The 17,474-nt window shown below is 39.5% G+C and overlaps 1 protein-coding gene across 1 annotated transcript in view; it reads left to right on the forward strand.

Annotated features, from left to right (window-relative positions):
* LOC140937485 (intermembrane lipid transfer protein VPS13A-like) overlaps positions 1–17,474 on the forward strand; it is a 110,677-nt gene that overhangs the window by 8,841 nt on the left and 84,362 nt on the right. Inside the window, exons 8-23 of the mRNA XM_073387052.1 lie at positions 1,652–1,711; positions 2,372–2,431; positions 3,386–3,466; positions 3,927–3,993; positions 5,186–5,259; positions 7,250–7,410; positions 9,052–9,138; positions 10,714–10,798; positions 11,332–11,394; positions 12,289–12,403; positions 13,082–13,179; positions 14,050–14,120; positions 15,256–15,333; positions 15,701–15,795; positions 16,202–16,311; positions 17,214–17,272. Coding sequence (XP_073243153.1) covers positions 1,652–1,711; positions 2,372–2,431; positions 3,386–3,466; positions 3,927–3,993; positions 5,186–5,259; positions 7,250–7,410; positions 9,052–9,138; positions 10,714–10,798; positions 11,332–11,394; positions 12,289–12,403; positions 13,082–13,179; positions 14,050–14,120; positions 15,256–15,333; positions 15,701–15,795; positions 16,202–16,311; positions 17,214–17,272 — 1,364 coding nt within the window. The remainder of the gene's footprint in view (positions 1–1,651; positions 1,712–2,371; positions 2,432–3,385; positions 3,467–3,926; positions 3,994–5,185; positions 5,260–7,249; positions 7,411–9,051; positions 9,139–10,713; positions 10,799–11,331; positions 11,395–12,288; positions 12,404–13,081; positions 13,180–14,049; positions 14,121–15,255; positions 15,334–15,700; positions 15,796–16,201; positions 16,312–17,213; positions 17,273–17,474) is intronic.

Below are 17,474 nucleotides of genomic sequence, written 5' to 3' on the forward strand. Positions count from 1 at the left end.
TTCTTCAACGCTGTGCTCTAGCAATGCCTAGCTGGTGGCCCATGGCACCCAACTTCTGTTCCTGAGCGACTAGAAAATTTTTTTTTTTTTTGTAGAAATCATATGTTGGGTACCCTCGGGTCCCTTCAAATAACTCCATGGTTGCACAGCTGCAACGTTTACCATTTCTTTTATAACATAATCAAAAGAGAAAAACATTATTTTCCATTTGCCTTCAGTTGAGTCATCGGTTCTAGTTCATGTATGCTGCCATCTGCCCACGCGTAAACAAATCACGTTCTATGTTTTTCAAAAACTTGCCTTTTGAGTTTTTCTTTCGCTGAATCAACCATTCTCTGTCTTCAGGTAAATTGCAAAAACGTTTTTCGTTGTTATTCTGAATGGCATCTGTCTACTTGCTCTTAATATTAGGGTAAAAACTTGGGGGGAAAACTATAGCTACAACTATAAACAAAAAGACTCTAAAAACTAAGCTAAAACTAAATAAATGAAATAATTATCAAGCTTATTTATGTGACAATTTTTGAAATAAACGTAAAGTAGAAATGAGAAAATTTGACCGTAATTCCTTAAGGATAAAAGGTAACACTAATTTTAAAAAGAAATTAACTAGCTTTGTATCGAAATCTGTCTGGGGAAATCCGGCTATGAGAGTCAAAGTTGCAACTGAAATTCGCCGACACAGAGCCGACGCTGAAGCTGTTGTTTTTAGACCATTCTCTGAACGACTGTTATGAATGAACACTGAGGAACAAAATAATACACACAGAATTTATTTTTTGAAAAATTTATTTGAAAACCCAAATGTTTCTGTATTCAAATGAAATTCGCTCATTCCAGCGTAATGTGCCCGTTTAAACTCAACTAAAATTTTTAATCGATGCGATGAAAACTTCACAACAAAGCTGTCTAGAATTTGAGGGTGTTTCCTAAAATATTTGCTTGAATTTAGCATCAACTTGATCAAAAAGTCAATAACACAATGCTAAATTGATAAATTTACATTTCAAATAGAGTTCTCTTCTATAAAAAACACACAAAATGTACCTTAAATCTTCGCTCGCTCGATTTTCCTTCAGCCAATTCTAGCACGAGGAAAACAGTGATTCATTCATCCAGGGCAAATTTGTTGCTTGATCTTTTGTCTTTTTTTCCTTCAAAACGACAGCTTAGTATTTTCTTCAACTTCCACTTTTCATCTGTGCATTTCATTGGTGTATTTTACCGTCAGGAGAGGACATTTGTTGAATTTGCCTAAATTTTACCGCGCTAGCTCAGTTTCTTGGCGTGCACCCACGGGCAAATGGTAGAGGCTGACTGACCAATCAGAGCGCGCGATTTACTTGTGTTATGTTATAATTTTACATAGAGCACAGCCTTGTTCATGTACATGTATCAGTAATGGTTAAAAAAAAAAAAACGTCTTCTCACCAAACCCTTGTTTAGAGTCACCTGAGTAAATCATGGAACTTTGGTGTACTTTGAGACCTTTATTTTGTTGGTTCAATCATTTGTGATCTATTAATTTTTTGGCCTTGTTACATGACAAATATGGCAAAATGTACAATAAAGTAGTATATAAAACTAAGTTTTGTACATTCTAGGAGTAGTCTGCATGTTAACACTTGGTTCCCTTTCATTTGTGTTTAAGGTGACCAATCCAACATCTCCATTTTCCATTGGTATTACTTTGGAGAATCTGTCTGCAGAGGTAAAACAATCTGTCTATTAAGTCAAGTTGAGATCCATTAGCCAGAAAATTTAAAGAAGAAGAAGAAAAAATTTATGTAAGCAGTTATAGGTTAGATCGAAAGGTGCAGAGCACTCTTCATGCTGCAATGCCAGGATATCAGGGCTGTCATTAAAGGCTGGGGGCTGGAGATTTTCCCCAGCTACTACAAGCATGACCCCAAGGACTCTATTTTCATAGGAATCAAAAGGAAATTGAGACCAAAAGAACTTCCTGGCTGTTTATTTCCACACGTTATTGCACATACCAGGCATGTTGAAATCGTAGTGACAGCCCTGTAGAATGTGTTGGGCCAAGTACATATGGAAGGGAATTTGCCTCCTTCCTGAAAGTGCATTTCTGTGCATGAGCTACCAGAGAAAGGAAATTGAGTCAGGTAAGTTGGTTAGGAGGGTGGCACCTTTATTTACCCACATTTGCCTTGTCTTTAAATTTATATTAATATCTATATGTGTGCTGAGAAACAAATGTGATGGAATTTTTTTTTGTGAGTGGCCGGCAGTTTCATGACAACTTTACAGACAGCAATTTGCTGGGCCTTGCAGAGAACACTGGATCTACATTTGTGTACTTATAGACTGATAAAATATTATAAAGTTTGTTTAAATATATTGTTTACAGTCCACAGATTCCAACTGGGTCCGCTCTTTTGTTGGTTCCAGTGTACAGCTTGTACATAAGGTATTATTGCCCCCTTATTTTCTTAGGAAAGACAGTGTTAGTGAGAAAAAATATTATTGCAAAAGTAATGAACTGTTCCAATGATATAAATTAATGCACCACACACTGATTGTTATCTTAGTCAAGGTCGAATTAAATGGAGAAGTAAGGTAATATTAGTTCAGCCTTTTTAAATTATATTAGTTCATGTCCCAAATGATGTCAATGGACTACAGCAAGAGATATTGAATTTTTGCCAAAAAGGGGCGATATCATAAGGATATTACTATTTGAGATCAATTCTGTGTTAAAGTCACTACTTAGGTGTAGTGCCTTCAACCATACTCAAAATGCTTCTGTTGTAAGCTAACAATAACCATAATGATTTTGGACCGTTATAAGTTCCTGGGAAACAACTCACCTACCCCTCCCTTAAGCCAACATTAACACTCACTTAGGGCAAAATGTTGTCTTAGGGGAGGGGTAGGTGGGCAATTTTCGCAGAAACGTACAATGATCCATAATTTTGCGGTGATTTTTGCAGGCATAGCTAGCATTGGATTAAAGACATTTGCCCAACTTTTTAAAGTTTTGATCTATTTTCATCGTTGCCATCCGTTTCAACAGACGACAGGAAACAGTTTCAGTGCCTAAACATGTTCTTAAATATCCATACTGGACCATTATTTTTTAAAATGCCATTAATGCAAAGACAAGTGCTAGCTTTTTAAAAAGATGGCAAATCGTGTGACGTAGCCCCTTTGAGTGCCATTGCAGTGCATTTTCCAGTTTGGGACAAACTTATTACTGTTATTTCCATCTCAATTTTTCATGTAACATTGCATATTTATGATGATTTGTTTCTCCCTCTATGTTAGTGAGTAATCAAGCAGTCAGTTTAGTAACATTTACTTTACTTTATGGGCGCTGCATTTGGTATTTTTTTTTTTTACGTTTATTTTTTTTACACTACAGCTTGTCAAACTAGATAGTTTAGCACTCTACTGGAATTCAAATGATGATATTGGGAAACTACCATCTCAAGAAGAGTGGCAGGTAATTACACTGAGAAAACTGACCTCAGCCTTCATCTCTTGATTGAAAGGTTTTTTATCATAGTCCTATCATAGTCACAATCGTGAGACCTTCATCTGTTATCACCAACATCAGAATAACAGTTATCAATGCCATCGTCATCAATCCCCTTAAGCCCTTGCACAAGAAATGTCAGTACACCCAGCCGTTGTTATCCATCTGAAGCCATGGGCACAGATCTTGCACACAATGGTACCTTTTCTGGCCTCTAACTTCATAGTGATCATCCAGTCTCTGTCATGTATTATGACTCCTTCTTGTTCATACCCTTCAGCCTTAACTCGTATTGAGCTCTGGGCACCTCCTTTGACCCATGTGAAACACTGTCAGAATTTCTCTGTCAATCCTCTCATGAAGTCGGAATGCTGGGATGTGGCTTTGTCTAGTTATTACTAAAACATTCAATTTATTTTATTTTCAGAATATAGCTAAAGGAGGAATAGCCACCCGAAGATCAAATCATTACTCTCCTGAAGACTTTAAATACAGTAAGTTCAGTTTATATCCTTTGCAATGGCTGGTAAATAGTGTACTTACTATGGTTATTTTTGACGTTTTACCATACTCAGTGAATTTTAATGCACGTTTTCAGGATGTTCTAAATTCTGTATTTTCTCAGTCTGGATGAATTACTAGAAAATTACAGATCTTTTTCAAAATTTTTGAAAACTGTGGTCGTTTCAGCTGTTGAATAGCTTATGAATTCGTAATTAACAAGAAAAATTTGAATTAACGTTTCGATGGATCCATCATCATTTAAAACCAACACTTCCAAATTCCAATTCGATCTGGAACGCACGGACACGTCTCAACGAGTTCTTATGAACTCCTAAGTGATCCGTGGTAAACAAATTACAATTTACAATTTTTTTTTTTTACAATCATTTCATAGTCATCGAAAAAATCATTATCATCATCGTCAGTCATAAAGCTTTGTCATCTTCAGTGTCATCGTCGCCATCATCATTGTCATTGTTGGATCGAAGCTTCAAGTAAAGTTATTTCTAATTTTTAGCGTTAATTGCTTTCGCAAGAAACTGACCATAGGAATTCATAATTGTTGGCCTGATTCTGTTATAATGCAAGGATTGAGAATTATTTCTACGGTCGGAAATTCATTGAAGAAAATTTTTACTGGTTTTTCTATAGTGTGACGCGCCTCATGAAAGTGTCGTGTTTGCAACAGATTTTTCTGACGCTGAAATAAAACATTATTGAATGATTTATCCTTATATTCTTATGCTTTAATCAGACCACTTACATTTTAGTTCGATTAATAGACCCCTTTTTTCACCTGTTGGCGGGACCTGGCAGCGAAAATCCGTCAACACGGCTGAAAAGAACGCCTTCAAATCCATAAAGTTGCCAAGTTTGAAAATGATTTGTTGAAAACTAGCGAAGATTTAGCTTCGCAAAGTCGCAGACTTTTACAGACGTTTGTATTGAGGTGGGGAGGGGGACAGGTTCGTTCCCTCCACCATACAAATGTCTATAAAACGGTTGTTTGGACGTATCACTTTTAAACTTGGTAAGGTACCTTATTGTAAGGCCGTCCTTCCAGTAGTGTCGATGGATATTCACTTACTGCTGTTTAAGAAGTGTGAACAACCGTGGAAAGGTTTATTGTTTTCAATGAAGGCTTATCACTGTTCATTAAATTTAACTTTTGTTACTTATCAGTTCTGCAGCCAATCTCAGCTACCACCAAAGTCAAGATGAACATCAAACCTGGTTCTGATTTGAGTATTCCTAAGGTATTCTCTACTTCCACACAGTACATTCGATCGACCCTTTTCTAATACGGACACTTATTAAAGAAGAGATCCAGGTGTCTTTTTTACAGAGTTGTCCATATTGTAGTGACTGGTATCACTTAAGCAATAGAAAACGTTTTCCACTCGAGGAGTTGGGAGAATTCTCGACAGTTATGCAAACCCTCGACTGCGTCTCGGGTTTGCATAACTATCTCGAAATCTCCTAAACCCCCTTATTTTTATATCAGGCTATGCAAATACAGGGAAAAAGTTTTGTATTCCTTTTAAAAATTAAATTTCCCGAAAAAAAAAACGCAAAACTCTTTGTTGTGGCTCTGATTAAAAGAGAAATTCTTACCAGTCGCGAAGTCTTGCAGGCGTAATAAGTTCTTGTTTTGCAAAAAAGATGCTTTCCAAAAAAGGATTTTTCTCGCTTAAAATGTCAGCTTAAGCGAAACAAAATTGACCCAGCATGTTTGTAAATTTCTAAGTCTCAGCCGACGAGGAAATGGGTAAATAAAGTAAACTTGACGAGCTTTCAACTCAAAAACCTTTTCAAATTCGTGCTTGCGTGATTAGCGCGCGAAAAGCAAAACATCTTGACGTCACAAACCTTGTTTACATACTGTCATGCAAACACGCCTCTCGGCCAATCAGAGCGCCCGTACTACCTTAGTTATTTTATAAATGTCAGTATAGACTTGCAGATGATTTTTCTTTTAACCCAATCACCTAGCTCGTAGCCACCGTGTGGATCGGGAGAGGTTTGACTGTGTTCAGTCAACAAAAATTGTTCTCCACTCAACTCTCTCTAGGCGGACAATTTGCTGAAATGGACATTTAGAGGTGGTCGCTGCCTTGGCCTGACCTCCTTTAGATGACTCTCTAGAAGGCGGACATCTCTCTTTGAAGGAGGCATAGTGTCAGTCACAAAGGTGTCCATCTTAGGGTAGTTAACTCTCTTTAAGACCAGGAGCGTAGCGTGAGATTTTGAAAGTGTGCGCATAGAAAGAAAAGTTAGAGTGCAGAGGCGCTCGAAACTAGCTGGGGGTTGGGGGGCATGCTCCCCCAGAAAATGTTTAAGTTAAGGGTCTCAGAAATGCCATTTCCTGCGTTTTCTGAGGGAAGGAAGGAAAGTGCATTAGTTAGTTGTTTTTTTTACCGATCTCTAGTGTCATGCAAAAATAAAAGGATGAAGGAAACACTAAAAAAAGACACCAATATAGTGCGAAAAATTATCCCGATTTGCTGAAAAAAATTTTTTCCCCTGAAAAAATTCCTGATTTCAGCTGTACGCACAAGCGTATGTGCGTATATAAACGCTACGCTCCTGAAGATGGACATCTTTCTAAGACAAACAAAACACATAGTGCCGATCTTAAAGGCGTCTGTCCTGGAGAGAGTTGATCGCACAAAAGTTTCTCTTCTTTGACTAGTAAAAGGAATATTTGGTCACATAGAATAAATTGACGTTCGTCGTTTGCCGTTAACATGATTCTAAACTTCTTTAGTATTCTGGCTAGTTTAAACAGGTTTAGCCAGTTTGGCATCCTGTAATATATTTATTTACACAGTTAACTCTCTTTGAGAAAAATACTTCTTTGGACCGCAATAATATGACCATGTATTCATCTTAGAGCTTTGTCCGTCTTATAGAAAGGCAACTAAAAGGAGAAAGGCCGGGACCAACTCTATGTGTTCGTTTTAGCAAGGTGTCTTTCTTAGAGAGAGTCAATTATAGCGAGAAAAGAGAGACCGGGAAGAACTCTAGGTGTCCGTCTAAGCAAGGTGTGCTTCTTACAGAGAGTAAACTAAAAGGAGCAAAGAGAGAGCTGGACCAACTCTAGGTGTCCGTTTTAGCAAGGTGTGAGTTTTATTGAGAGTCAACTAATGGGATTATAGGAACTTTGGGTGTTTCCTGCGACGTTTCCATTATGGGAGAGTGGACTGTTATTACACTCCCTAAATTATGAATGTTATGTCTTCTTAGATCTTCCTGAGCCTAGTGTTGCAAGAAATCTCACTTGTTTTGCTGAGACAGCAGTATCATGATGTAATGGAGCTACTGGAGTCATTTGACAGAATGGCCACAAATTCAAGGTTCAGGAAATACAAACCAAACGACCCTCTCCATAGCCATGCCAAGCAGTGGTAAATACTTGTTAATTTATGATCAGTGCCATAGCCTTCTCATAGGTCTTAACACTATACAACACTAAAAGCGCAACCATGGTTTAAATGTTGCGTCTCCTCCGCAGAGACTGCCGCTGGGTATTCCAATAAAAAGAGCAATAATCGGAAAATATAGCAAGCGCGCGGGGGACGATAGGAATAAGGAAAAGGCTTCGCTTCCTTTCTTTCCTCTTCCCATCGCCCCCCGTGCGCTCTCGTTTTCTTTCTCCCAGCGTCCTTACGGCGACGGCAACGAGGACGGCAAAAAAGCAATAGGGTTAGGTTGGCAAAACATCAATTTTCACGTGCATCACGCTTTTTTGTACATTTCTTTGCTGTCGTTGCACGACTACTGAGTGAAATTGCCCGTTTTGAGGAGGACGTGAACGCAAGACAAGGACCCTTTTTTTCCCTGAACTTTAAAGATGTTTTGGATTTTGAGTTTCTCTGCAACGTCAATCAAACTCTGAAGGTTCGGTGTCTTCTTAGCCGACCTCTTAGGAAACAGAAGTTTACTACAACGGGTTCAAAAGGTCATGGTTTGTGATTTGTGATTAGTGGATTTCGATCCTTTTTGTGTGTTTCTGTGTTTCAAGGCTCTTTGCTTTTGAACTTCAGAGTTTGCGTGTTTTCACTTTTTTATATAGCTCTCAAATTGTTTTACCTGCTTAGTTTAGATTCCCAACGTGAAATTGTTCCTATAGAGCTTCCAAACCCAGAAGAAACACAGATATGGGAGGGTGAAAACGAATCGGTACGTTATCGTCAACACTTATTTTTGCAGCTTCTGCTCGTTATTGTCGCCTTTATTTAACAAGCAAGGACTGGATGCTATGGTAACGGTTTGATTGACGTCGAAGAAAAAACCCAAAATCCTGAAACGTTTTTGACAACGCAGATCACGTGTTATCTGAAACAGCTGTAGTGCAGTCCTTTAGAATACAACTGAAGGAAAATTCACCAACATCTGATGAATAGAACGTGAAGGAATATGCGCGATAAAGTTTAAAGCAGTGCGAACACACTTTTTAACTGACGTTTTCGTAGCCGTCGCCGTCGCCGTCGTTGTTGCCCAAGCTCCCTAAAGAATCCTGTGCGGAGGAGAGAGATGGTGCACTTCATTTAGGCCTTGGATGCCACTGCTGTAGGTGATCTGGATTCTATAGTTTTTTTTTTTCAGTTACTCACACTCTGGATTGAATGCAAGACGATCCCAGGGGTTTTTCTTGTTCATTATTTTGCTTGTAACAGGATGAAAAAAAAAAAACATACTTTAATACGGATGAACCTCTTAACAACGGCCACCTTGGGGACAGAAGAAAGCTGCCATTGTAGAGAAGCTGCCGTTATAGATAGGTTGTAACAAGAGTGAATGTTAACCTGAGGTCAGGCCCAATTTTAGTGGTTCTCATACATTCTTTCTAACGGCTACCGCTATTTTCGTTTCGCCTTGCCCGCTGGAATGTTTTTTTCAAAGCGAAACGAAAATAGGGCATGATCTCAGGTTAAGTGAATGTATGGGCTGTCCGCCAAAAAAAAATGGCCGTTGTAGAGAGGTGGCCGTTAGTGGAGGTTTGACTGTAACTTAACACTGCTTACTCGCTTTTCTCACTGCAACAGGTGGAACTACGCAATCAAAAGCATTCTGGAGGAAGATGTGAGAAGGAAGCGAAGGAACTGGTCATGGGCACATATGAAACATCACAGGCGAGTTCAGGAAGTATTATAACCCGCTTTATGTAGCAACCAGAGGATGCGCTTAGATATAAACCCAAATTCTCTTAACTAATGCACAATAAAATGTATCAAAAGTAGGTTGCGTTTGATCGTCCGGGTGAAGGTAGTCCTGAGTAGGACTGTTGTTGTTGACAGTGACTGACGTCAGTTGATGGTATTATACTCTGGTTATTGATCTGATTGGTCCATTACGTCGCGATGTTATTGGTCGTCTGTCAGTTAAGACGTGATGTTATTGGCTATGAAGACTCGTAATCAGTAACTGGTGCGTTTCGATCCGTCTATTGTCACAGTTAAGAAGTCTTCTATTACTAGTCAAATTCTCCAGTCGTTCTCTCGTAGTTAGTTTTGCTTGATCTCGTCAATAAGTCGTTTGTACGGTGCTGGTAACTGTTGGCTACGATTCAGTGGCGTAAAGTAAGTCGTTGATACTAGTCTGTAGAATCCGTAATACATGTCGCAGAGCGGAGCAATGTGGACTTGAAGCCTTGCTGGTTAAGTCTTGACGAAAGACAATGGAGTCTATGTGCAACGTCCAACTTTGATGTGCAATTTCTAGCATGTTATTTTACAGTAATAGGGGCATTGACCTGTTTATAGCGGAGCTCTACGCGCCCTTGAAGCGTGCGTTGCTAAGATCCGGCAAATTTTGGTTGTGACGTCGGCGTACTCCCACCCGATCGTACAGACTCTGGGGAAGGGGGTAGGGAGTTCGAAAACAGCCCGACTGTGAGGTGATAACGCTATTTCGGGCGGAAATATTTCTTCTGGACAACGGGCAGCTCGCTTGTTCTTGGTGAGAAATAGCAGACCCCTCGTCGTGTTGAAAAAGGGGCCACTTGTCGCTGCTAGAGCACATCCCTGACTATTATTAAATGTCTTTATTAACGTGGAAAAGAGAGAAAGAGTTAGAGCAACGGAGACCAATTTCGTTTGAAGAAAAACATGAAAATTTTATAGCGGCGGTGAGAAAATGAGAAATGCTAGCGGTCACCAAGGTGAAAATGAGCAGCAGTGAAACAAAAGTGAACATGAACAGATACAACATTTCCTCCACAAAAAGTGTAAGCAGGAAATTTCTGGAAGTTTTACGTTGTAGTCATGCAAAATAACGGCAAAGAAATGTACAAACAAGTGTGCTGCACATGCAAAGTTGTTTTTTTGCTGATTTTTTTGTTTGCCGTTCTCGTTGTCTTCACCGTTTCTTTAACATCACACGATTTTATATTTTGTTTGAGTAAACAATTTAGAGAGCTTAGCAGCTCTGGCTAAATCTATATATTATCAAAACAATGGGTGTGTTCCATTGATTGTATTCTGGAATAAGGATACTCCAAAGGTTTTGAAGCAAATCCCTTGTACCATGATCTTTGGACTACATAAACGCTACATACATTGGAATATTCTATTTCAAGCAGATGTCAAAATATTGCAGTGCAATGAATGCCAAAACATGTGGTTTCGAGAGTTTCTTCCATTTATATTTATTCCGGAATACAATCAGTCGAACACGCCCTAAATCAGATTCTATTGCTCTTGGTATAGGGATCTCTGTCGGAAGTACAAAGATTTGTATAAGCAGAAGTTGCTGTTAGACAAACAGTCTGATGCACTCTACAAGAAACTTGAGGTACGTAACATTTTCTTTAATTTTGTGATATATGAATTCATTCTCATGATTGTCAGGTGCATTGCAGATCTTCGCAAGCAACCTCCCCACCCTTTAATGCCGATATATTAAAATCCATACTTGGCTGCGAGGCTTGGGGGAATAAAAAAAGGGAAATCATCTTGAGGGTCAGTAATGAATAATACATTTATTTTGTTTTATTCCCCCAAGCCTCGGAGCCAAGTATGAATTTTGATATATCAAAAATGGTCTGTTGTTTTTGGTCTCTTGCGTAAAATGAACTAGTCTATGTATTCAGCTCTGTCATGCAGCTACGTCTTGGGTAGTGTCTGTAACAGACTTACGATGGACATATTTGCGATCATTGTAATCGGACGTTTGACGCAAAAAAAATAAATGTCGTTTCTCGTGGAAATGCACTTTACATTTTGTAATGAAGTAATTGGCATAAATCAAATTAGTAAAGTAGCCACGTAACGTATCATGTAAGTAATTGACCTTATGCCCCATTTTACGTCCTTTTTGATCTTTAGGAACTTGAAAACAAGTTAGATGTATTAAATATCACCATTTGTAGACGTCAGGCGGCTTATGAGGTTGGTACTTTTAAATGTTAACACGTTTCACCGTAGTAAACATACTACAATTAAGAAGCTTAAGCAACGACGACGGCGACGGCAACGAGAACGGCAAAAAAACAGAAGGTCTAGATTGGCAAAACTCCAACTTTGCACCTGTACATTTCTTTACCGTCTCAGCAAGACTACGACGTTAAGCGGCCAATTTCACGTTTTGTGGAGCACGTGAACACAAGACGATAACCCTCTTTTTTGAACTTTGATACAGTCCTATAGAATTCAACTCCAAAAAAATTCGCCCACATTAGAAGAATTAAACGAGATGGAATACGTGCGATTAAGTTTGTAGCAGCGCGAACACACTTTTTAACTGACGTTTTCAAAGACGTCTCCGTCGTGGTCGCTTAAGGTTGCTGTTACCTCTAGCTTGTGAAAAAAAGGCGACATTCCGCGAATCCACCAACGGTTTCGTAGCGAAATGTCGTCTGAGAAATGTGCACAGAAATTCCGTGCTGATGACGCGTCTCTTCCCTGATCCGTGTAGTGCATCTGATAGGTTGAAAATTTGTTTCAACCAATCAGAAGCACTGCCCAGAACTGGGTAGTGACACGTCGTCAGTATGGAATTTCTGCAGTCGTTTCTTAGACGTTATTTCGCGGGGAAGCCACTGGTGGCGTCACGATTCTCGTCTGTCTTCTCATGCTACACTACTTCTCTTACAAAATATTTAAGTCCTAGTAAAAGCCCGGCAACAGAAAACACAAACACGCGGAAAAAGCTAAAAATTGGGATCAAAATGGGTGGTTTTCCTTTTCGGGCTAGTGAGCAGAAAATGGGTTGACTAGCTTAAACGGCGTATTTCTTTGTCTCTTGAGGGCGCATGTCTTAAACTCTAATCTCTGTTACAATAGGAGGCTGCAGCTTTGAGGAAAAAGAAGAAGAAAGCCGAAGAGAAAAAAAGTGGTGGGTTGTTTTCTGGATGGTTTGGCTCCAAAAGTAAAAGCAAGAAGGAAGAGCAGCAGCCAGGTAAGCCATGCACCTTCATTTTTCTTTATCTTTAATTTGTTAACTCCATAATGGAGTGGTACTACTATTTCAACGCAAAACGGAAACGCAAGCAAATTTTATTCAAATTCTGTACTTCTTTGGCGCGACCTTAGACCCTGTTCGAGCATTTGAAAAAATGAGAGAGGAGAGAGAGAGTTAAATTTTCGGACAGTTCAAAGTCTTGATTAAGTACTAGAATCGAAAAGTCGTTGGACATTGTGTGGAGTATTTTGTTGTTGTTGTTAGCTTTTTTATTCCTTTCAATTAAGATAGATTAGTTAATGTTTTTTATCTATAATTTAGTTTTTAACGTAAATACGCGATTTAGTTGTCGAACTGCTATGTATTTATGAATTAATAAACTTCAAACTTGTTCTAAATTGCTATTGTGGCACATACCGTGCTTATGAAGTATGCTACGCAATTGGAAATACATTCTCTTTAATTTTTCATTTCATAAACAGTTGCGCTGTGTCGCATGATCCAATTTGCACTGCCAAACGGTCAAGCCATTGGTCAAGTGGCTACTTTGGAAAAGCTTAAAACATGAAAAGTACGAAAACATCTCCCTTTAAATGGCCCTAGTTTCTTAGGAATGCTCTAACCTTACTGCTTTCACTGGGAAAAGGGACTAAGGAGACCTTATGTTTTAAACAGAAATCTTAACAGAGGAACAGAAGAAAGAAGAATTAGAAAAGCTGTACTCTGCTATAGGCTATAGTGAAGGGGAAAACATCACTGCATTTCCAAAGGAGGTAATTTATAGATTTAGCCAGGGCTAAAAGCGAAGCCTCCGTTTCTATATTGATGATAAAAGAAATCAAATTAAAGTAATAACATGAACTCTAAGTAACACACAAAAAAAGAAATCTTCACATCCGTAATAGCCCTCGGCACGTTATTTTGCAGGGCGCAAGTAATAAAGAAATTACATACAGTCAAACCTCCCTTGAGAGGCCATCTAAAATGCGAAGACTTGCTGGTCGCTTACCGGAGGTAGTCGCTTTCGAGAATCGGACCACAGGGGACCTCTTCCGAGAAGAGGTCCAGACATCTGTTTTATGGAAGATAATTTATTGCATGCAATTTCTGAGTTGCGATGTGTGCAGTTTCATGTTGTCGTTAAAAGTTCTTCGTATACTCTAAAAAGCACTGTACATGGAGTGAGCATAGAGATCGGACTATGCGTGAAGCGGTCGCTTACAAGAGGTTAAAGACAACGGAAAATTATTAAACTGTCAGTCCCGAAACGTGTTCGCGGTCGCTTACGGGAGGTGGTCGTTTACGAGTGGTTCGACTGGGAAATTTTTGGGGTTTTGGATAGGTGGTCGCGAAGGGATAATCTTACTTGTTATAAAATGGCTAAAATCCTTTCCGTCATTGATAATTCTGCTGACTGGGTACTTTTCTTCAGCATTTCACCGTTTATCTCTCACAGCTGTTGTTTTTACCCTCTGCGGTGAGCCCCTTGCCCAAGGATTTTCTTATTTACAAGGATGAATTAAACCTTATATTGATATTGTTCATGTCGTTGTAGCAGTCATTATGTGAATTAATTGCTTTGAAACGTTTGTTGTAACCAGCTAATACATGTGAACATTTTTGTGGTTCATTCTATGATTTAGTATGTCGAAAATAAAGTCATCGTGCATTTAAAGCAAATCAGCGTGGCTCTCAGAGACATCACAGGAGACACGTGAGTGTTTAATACACATTACTTTAGCTTTACAGTCTCACATGTCAGCTTTAAGGCCAAGTTCAGACGGTACCGGTCGAATTTTCGACTGGCTGAAAAATTTCAGCGAACACTACGTTCACACGGAACCATTCAATAGAGTGATTTTCGTATGACCTTGAAACGAACGGAAATAGAGCGATTTGATTGGTTTATGGCACGGATACAAACGCGCGTAGCTTTTGGTTGGTTAAGCGAACGCTCGGGTGAAAAATCTTCATGCCTGAGAACTTTCTAGAAATCAACTGATACTTCGCTTTGACGTCATGCTGCAACACGATTGGCCAATCGAAGAATGCCTTCTCCATTTTAGGGTTTTCTTTGGGGGGAAAACGAAGAAGCCATGTTTTGATCTTTTTATCCACTGGCTGATAAAGCAAATAACGAACACTTACCGAAACCATTTTTCAAGGTCATACGAAAATCGATCCATTTTCGTTTTGTTGACGCGGAACTTGCAAGCTTGAACTTGGAAATTTCTCACTTGCTTATACTGTACATAGTTTTTCTTAATTTTTAATTAATTTATTAATTGATTTATTTTTTAGAATTTATTTTAGTGTCCCCACTTAGTGGTTATATACCGCTATTACAGTTTGACACTTTAATAAAGGTATCATCATCATCAACTTTGAACTGTTAGCCGTTTAAATTTACGCCCGGTTAAGGTGACTCCGCGTCAATGGAACTGCTAAGCGCACGAATCTACAACTGGTCGAAAATTCGTCCGGTGCCGCGTCAACGTAGCTTAAGTTAACATTGCGCCAAAAATTATCTTACTGGGCGCCGTATTTGCCCTAGTCTGCTGACGCTCGTGACGACACTGAAAATTGACCGTGACTTTATTTGCCCTTGTTCTCAAAGAGTTTGACTAATATTAAACTGTTGTCGGGTTGTCAACATTCAATTTATCTTTTCGTGAGAACGGAAGAGAGGTTTGCCTCTGAGGACACAATGAATATCAATATCGTAGTAACCTAATTATTCTTCATTTGCAATTTCCTGTGGTCAGCTATTCAAGGACTGTCATTTGCTCTGCATTGTTATTCTTAAAAAGGTCCGAGCATATCTGATGAAAAACTTGTTAATGTTTTAGGCCAAATGATGTTGCACGACTAAGTTTCCAGGACTTGTTAGCAGAGCTTTCTCAGAGACCCTCTGCTCAAGCTATCAAGTAAGTTAGGACCAGTAATTTCTAGGAAGACCAAGCATCATTTCAGAGGCAATCCAGTCCTCGATCCCCCGGGTTCCGCCGGCCTCGATCGCGTCAGGTTTTATTCAAGATTTTGTTAGCTGCTGAGAAAGGAGTTGACGACTGCAAGATCACTTAGGAAGAGATTTCATTTGAAAGGTCACTCCATAGGATGTGGTTCTTAGAGTATTGAGTTGGATCGACGTTAAAGGAAACCATAATTGAACAATAATTATTATTCCTTCAAAATATTTCCCCAATTCTGATTGGCTAAAAGCACACGCACAACTCACCATAACCTTCAGCCTCACTCATTAAGTGCTAATTCTTTAATGATAATTTTATTTAGAGTGACGGCAAAGGTTGACATGATGAAGATGTTTGGGTCTGCTGACAGTAATGGACAGATGCCACTCATGATAACGTCACAAGATGACAAACCAGGTTTGTCTACATATAAAGCTACTGAAATTGTAGCCTGGGAAAACAGCCGACATTTTGAGACGCCACCACTGGTTTCTCCGCGAAATGACGTCTGAGAAACGAGCGCAGAAATTCCATACTGATGACGAGTCACTTCCCAGACGTGCGTAGTGCGTCTGATCAGCTGAAAATTTGTTCCAACCAATCAGAAACACTACCCAGATGTGGGTGGTGACGCGTCATCAGTATGGAATTTCTTCACTTGTCTCTCAGACGTCATTTCAGTGGTGGCTGTTTTCTCAGGCTATCCAAATTGCCTCAAATGAGACTCTGTCTGGTGATCATCAGTCAAGTTGAAGTTACTTGCCAACTGCCTTTCCATTCTGTTATTGCGAGAGTGTTCAAGGATTACTGTATTTTTTTGCAGATCAACACCTTGCCCTGTTCAATGCGTCCTTTGAGACAAATCCTCTTGATGGCAAGTGTGACCAGAGAGCTGTAGTGTCTTCACAGCCAGTCAAAGTTATCTATGATGCCGTAAGGAGTTATTAGTGTGTTTACGCAACAGGACGGCAGAAAGAAAAGGACGGCAAAACGCTTGTGTGTGACAAACGTGACAGGGCTATTTCTTACGTGTTTTGTCGTGATCTTCACTTACATTAATGTTTTCTGGTCTTTTACAAAAAGCTCTGTTTAAAGGAGGGTGCAGTTTGGCGAAAAGTTTTTTCAAAAAAGATTGAACTGAATCTTGCCACGCTTGTCACCTAGGGTTTGCCGTCTTCTTTCCTCTCTCATCCTGTTGCGTAAGCTCGCTGTTATGAACAGGTCAGTTAGGCTTGGTGAAGGGTTAAAAGCTCAATTAAAGAACAAGGGGGGACGTCAAGTTTCCTAAAAGTGGAATAAATATTGCAGAGATGGCGATTAAGCTACAATCTGCAGGGAGGTATAGTAGACCTGCGGTAGGTGCGGGATGGCCCGGGGGTTATGAGTATCTCCTGGGAGAAAGAAGAAACCGTTGGGTCATCTGACTCCGGACGCCTAGTACAATCCTATGGGAAAAAGTGATATTTGTGGAGGTAGACTCCAACCAAGGAGTAGTCTTCCCCCCTGGCTTTGGAAGAGGTGTTGGGAGCGGGAGTGGCAAAGAGGGGAGAAGAGAGGCGTTGCTTGATGTTTAAGCTAAAAACAATACCATTACTACGAATATCTACAATCGAGATTTGAGTTCCGCTAGAATGAGTTATTTGTTTTGCTTGCACGGTAGAGTTGTTGTATTTTTAGTATGTAAGTGTAGGATCCAGTTATTGTTTTGGTCGTTGTGTAAGTAGGTAATAGTAAAGTGTTGGCCTGCTAGAATGTTAGGAGCGCATTATGCATCGATCCAAGTAGATTGTGTCCTATTTGCTTCCTCAAATTATTGAGATGTTTTTGTTTTCCAGAACACAGTAGAACACGTGATCACATTCTTCCAACCTCCAAAAGACGTTCATCTTTCCGAGTGAGTACCTACATAACTATATAGGCATTTTCACGTCGTAGTCGTGCAAAAACGGCAAAGAAATGTGCAAAAAAGTTTGATTCACGTGCAGCGTTGTTGTTAAAATTATTGCTTTTTTGACGTTCTCGTTGCCATCGTCGTTGGATCTTAAGGTACCTATTGGCAGCTCCTTTGTCATTGGCAAATATTGGACTTGCTCGCC

This window comes from Porites lutea, chromosome 5 (assembly GCF_958299795.1).
Source record: "Porites lutea chromosome 5, jaPorLute2.1, whole genome shotgun sequence".
NCBI classification, from domain to species: Eukaryota; Metazoa; Cnidaria; class Anthozoa; order Scleractinia; family Poritidae; genus Porites; species Porites lutea.